Source organism: Centroberyx affinis, unplaced genomic scaffold (genome assembly GCF_046629955.1).
Source record: "Centroberyx affinis isolate AG114_WGS23_722 - 3 ecotype Tasmania unplaced genomic scaffold, CSIRO-AGI_Caff_v1 ptg004364l_1, whole genome shotgun sequence".
Classification (NCBI taxonomy): domain Eukaryota; kingdom Metazoa; phylum Chordata; class Actinopteri; order Beryciformes; family Berycidae; genus Centroberyx; species Centroberyx affinis.
The window spans coordinates 128,476-133,093 of record NW_027282059.1 but is presented as its reverse complement, the minus strand read 5'-3'; the positions used below and the strand labels follow the sequence as shown (position 1 = coordinate 133,093).

At 44.3% G+C, this 4,618-nt stretch overlaps 1 protein-coding gene across 2 annotated transcripts; it reads right to left on the bottom strand.

The window, feature by feature from the left end:
• Positions 1-226: 226 nt before the first annotated feature.
• On the bottom strand, positions 227-4,618 carry LOC139664743 (forkhead box protein F2-like). Of its 2 annotated transcripts, none has more exons than XM_071543684.1 (2): positions 3,147-4,618; positions 227-903 (listed from the first exon to the last, which is right to left on the bottom strand). In XM_071543684.1, exons 1-2 carry the CDS (start codon positions 4,120-4,122, stop codon positions 731-733), a joined length of 1,149 nt encoding a protein of 382 aa, XP_071399785.1. In that variant the 5' UTR covers positions 4,123-4,618; the 3' UTR covers positions 227-730. The 2 variants fall into 2 exon arrangements, with proteins under 2 accessions (XP_071399785.1, XP_071399787.1); XM_071543686.1 differs by having other exon boundaries at positions 227-920; positions 3,170-4,618.

Genomic DNA, 4,618 nt, shown 5'->3' with positions numbered 1-4,618 from the left:
AAATGTTTGGCAATGTGTCACTAATTTTAGAGAATAATACTAGTCTAATACTAAATCCTGACCCTAGTGGGTCATATTGCTAGAAAGCAATATACAATATATGTATAATGGGAACATTGTTTATTATGCAGTCTAAAAATCACTTCCTTTTAGGGCCATTTAAATGACTTTTCCATGATATAAATGTGCATAGAAAGAAGCTAGAAGGCTGGGTGTATAGCCTAAAATATATCAGCTTTATTGAAACCTTTTACAAGACAAAATTGGGCAAACGTCAAAGGGATTATACAATAAGTGCAAAGTTTGTTGCAGTTCATGTTAGCCTAAAGCATTGTGTGTGTAGTTACTCTAATAGGATAGAACATAGTTATATAGAATATATTTGTTTGCACGTGTTATAAGAGCAAACACATTAAAGTCGTGTTTTTGAAACTTCTTTTGAAGAAGAAAACGCTTGTCAGGGAACATTTAGGCAAAGTGGTTTTGTAGGCCTCTGGGGTTTCTTCATTCATTTCCTTCAATGCATAGTTTCTCAGTTCAACCAAACGCTACTTTGGCTGCGGGAGGCAAACATGTGAAAGCTAATACCGTATTACATCCTGGTATGAATCTTCCAACAAATTGTCCGATTGTTTGTTTTCATCGATAAGCGAACGGACACGCAGTTACATTGTTACCGTCGACTTAAAGTTTTCTCTCAATGTCCACATTCACTGCGCCGGGGCAGAGCTCACATCACGCAGGGTTTGATGTCCTGACAGACGCTCTGGTGATGGTGATGGTGGTGATGGTGATAGTAGGACCCGCCAGCCGAGGGGTGGAAGGAGGAGATGCCGTTAAAGTTCAACACAAAGTCCTTCCTGTCGCACACGGAGGAATGGCTCTGATAACGTGGAATTCCCACTAAATGGACAGGAGAGAAGAAATTGAGAATGGGTTAAAAACAATCATGATAAATAGCCTATTACATTAGGACTAAATATTAATTATGGTATATATGGAAAATAATTTTCTTTTATCATTAGGCCTATTTATATTATTATTCTCCATTTGCTGAAAATGTAAGTCTAGTTTTGGGGCTCTAATGTTGCAGCCTATATGTATTATACGTAGCCTATCTGTTTGTATGTAGGCCTGCTGGACTCTGTATTAACAAGAAATCAATGTTTTATATGGCAAATGTTTCAAAGTGTTTACTGAGCATAGTGAGCAAACTGCAAACTTTTTTATTCTCTTTAACCTTGAATTTGAATCTGAATTTGAATTTGTAAACAAGTAAAACAATTAAGACAATTGTTTCAAGAAGGCTACAAAAAAGGTAGCCTTGACCCTGTTCCGTTTCCCTACTTGAATATTTTGAAACTAATAAATATGGTTTACTGTTGCGGAAGGGCAAAGCATAATAGGCCTATAAAAACAACAACTCCAAAGGAAAGCTGCCCCAGGCCTATCTTACCCCTTTTCATATTAGTTCAGTCAGTTATAGAAATTGATGACAGTTTTTTTTCTGTTTGCATAAGCCACTACAGGAGAAATATCTTTAATAATTTTTTGACATCTTCCCTACATGCACCTTCCACAAGCGTGTGGTCTGTTAAGTTGACACAGCGCAATAATGCCCGCTTTGTGTGTGTGTGTGTGTGTGTGTGTGTGTGTGTGTGTGTGTATCCCAGTTAATTCAAATTCAAAAAATGCGCAGTAGGCCTATTTTTATCTGCTTTTCATCCATTTAACACAGCTCTTTCTACGGATTAATAGACAATAGCAACACGTTGTATAGGCTAATTGGATATTCCTGAAGAGCACGAGAATATTTTAAATCACATTCAGTGACTGTCAAATGTCTCGAAATAAGCCTGTCTTCCAGAAACAGAAAAATAAATGGGGAGCACCAGGCTCGTCAAGGTCATAAGGACTCCAGATGTGACTGTGTTTTTCAGAGAAAGACTACGGGCATAATCCTCCAGGGCCACAGCTCACCGCCCTGCGCCCGTTTTCACAGACAACACAAGTTCTGACTGACAGTAGGCTAGTTTCTTTGCATGTGCAGTCCCACACATTTTGTCCTCTAAACAGGCTGAAGACGCCGCGTAAAGTTTAACACGGGCTTCCGTCTCTTGTGGATACTCGGTGGTTGAAATCCTCCTCAGTGTGGTCCGACCCGCACAGTCTTTGTTTAGTTAACCCCCAAGACCCCTTTGGGCTTCAGCATGGGTTATTCGCCTCGGAGAAATCCCTAGACTTTAGTAAAGCCTCTGTGTGTTATGTTAAACTAAATGAGCATGAACCGGGAAGGTGAATTAAAGCGATCAAAAAACTAGTGTTCATGTGTAATTCTAGCTTTCTAACTTTGTTAATTAGGCACATATCCTATAGCCTAGAGCGTGATATAAACTTGCTTCCATTGGATCTCATCTGGAATTTAACTGTTTTCTCATCGTGCAGACTTGAAATGGAAATATATTGCGCACAAATCACCAATTCAAGCCCATCTCCTATTGATGAAGGACAAATATTTGTATATCTTTATGAAGTCTGGGGTTTATTTTATTGAATAAGTTTAGGCCAATGTATGGGCTTACACTATGTGTTTATATATCATTTATGTTGTCATTTATTTATAAAAAGTGAGTCAAATCGTTCTGGAAATGTTTGGCCACGTTTAAGCGTCAATGTTAGTGTACACTTAGAAATATTAAGAAGAAAAATAAAACTAAATTAAAGCACACAACCGTCACCTAAAAAGCTGATTTGTTTTTGTAAATATCCATGCATGAATTGTAGCCATCCCTTTGACATTATTTATCCTTTCTGAATAAGCAAGAAAATCCATAATTTTAGGGGAAGATAGGGGATATTTTATAAATTCGTTGAATGTTAAGATGTGACAACTAATTGCATTTTCAGTCCATTAAAACAATGATTGTTGCAGGCCATTGGCGCAGGCTAAAACAACTGCATTGATTGCTTTATTGCAGTTTAGGCCTGTGTGGCAGATGGGCTGGAAATGGAGAGGATTATTGATATGCATCTTTGATTATAACCCCCTGAGATATTAGATGAGGGTTAAATGTGTTATTGCTGTCCATAATCCCCAGCATGATCCACCATATATACAGTATGTATTTTAATTTGAAATGATTTACCTGATATGTCGGTGGTGTGGGTGTCCCTGCCGTTCTGGTGAAGGTAGCTCTGCTCCAGGGAGTAAGGCGACATGCCAGAGTGTAAACCAGAGGATGCGGGGCTGCTGGAGGCTAGAGGCTGCTGTTTGATGTAGGGGGACCCGCCGGAGGACGCCCAGTGTGCGGATGTGCTAGCGTACGGGGAGTGGCCGTCCAGCGCGCTGGCCATGGCTGGAGAGGACGGCACGGGACTACTGCTGCTGTCCGGTCCATACTCTCCGTTGGACGGTACGGGACAGCTCGCCATGTATGTGGATCCGGGGCTCGGAGACATGTGGGGTACGTGGTGGCCGCCGCTCAACCCGTCGTACCCTCCGGCCATTGAGTTGCTCATCATGTCCAAGTTGTAGCTATTGCTGTGACAAGCGAGGGTCCCGGATGGCGTTTGGAAGTCGAAACTCTGCGGTAGAATGGAGGTGCCGAAGCCTATGCCGTTCATCATCCGATACATGGGCTTCAGGGCTTGACATTTTCTTCTAAACCCCCTGGGTCTGCGACGAAACGAGCCCTCCTCGAACATGAACTCACTTGCCGGATCAATGGTCCAGTAGTGGCCTTTCCCCGGCCGGCCCAGCCCTTTGGGCAGCTTGATGAAGCACTCATTAAGCGAAAGGTTATGCCGGACTGAGTTCTTCCAGCCCTGGTAGGAGCCCCTGAAGAAGGGGAATCGAGCCTGGAGGAACTGGTAGATCTCACTCAGCGTCAGCCGTTTGGTGGGAGAGCTCTGTATTGCCATAACGATGAGAGCGATGTAGGAGTACGGTGGCTTCTCCGGTCGTCTTAAACCGGAGGTCGTCTTCTTTCCCTTGACCGCGGTGGACGAGCTTTCTGTTGCGGCTTGTGGGCTCAGCATGGCGGGGTGCAGGACGCCGGACGCCGGGCTGGATCTCAGAGGAGGCGGAGGGTCCAGCTGTTGCTGAGGGGTCTCGGTCGTCATGTCAGCTCTGACGCACGACTGGCGTAGAGAGAGAGAGAGAGAGAGGGAGGGAGGGAGAAAAAAATGGTCTGTGAAATGTATGAAAAGAGGAAAAAATGTTACGATCCGGTGGTCAGTGTCCCTTCAACGTCCTTTGTGTGCTACACCGCCAGTGGTCCTCAGAATCCCAGCGCAAAATGGAGTGAAACCTGTCTCCCGTTACGCACGACTCTCCCGTTACGCACGACTCTCTCTTTACGCATGGAGAACGCACGCCGAGTACGCACTGTCAGAGAGAGGAAGAGAGTGTGGGGGGGAGCTGGCTATCCACTGGAGACTCAGTGTCCAGGGCTTTAGCTCGACACAGGGGCTCCAGTGGGTGTCACAGTGGCGCTGAGTGCTGCTCTGTGGCGCGCCGGGTGGCCATCGCCCGCCTTAATAATCCCTAAAGTGAAGGAAACTTCGAAAACCCCTCGACTTAGTGCGCGCAACAGTCCAGCCAAACAAAGCTCGACCA

What these genes read in the sequence shown, in the direction of transcription:
- LOC139664743 (XM_071543684.1), bottom strand. Translation starts at nt 4,122, where the DNA reads ATGACGACCGAGACCCCTCAGCAACAGCTGGACCCTCCGCCTCCTCTG. An exon ending in CCACACCACCGACATATCAG is followed by an intron (nt 904 to 3,146) that starts GTAAATCATTTC and finishes CTGTCCATTTAG; the next exon opens with TGGGAATTCCACGTTATCAG.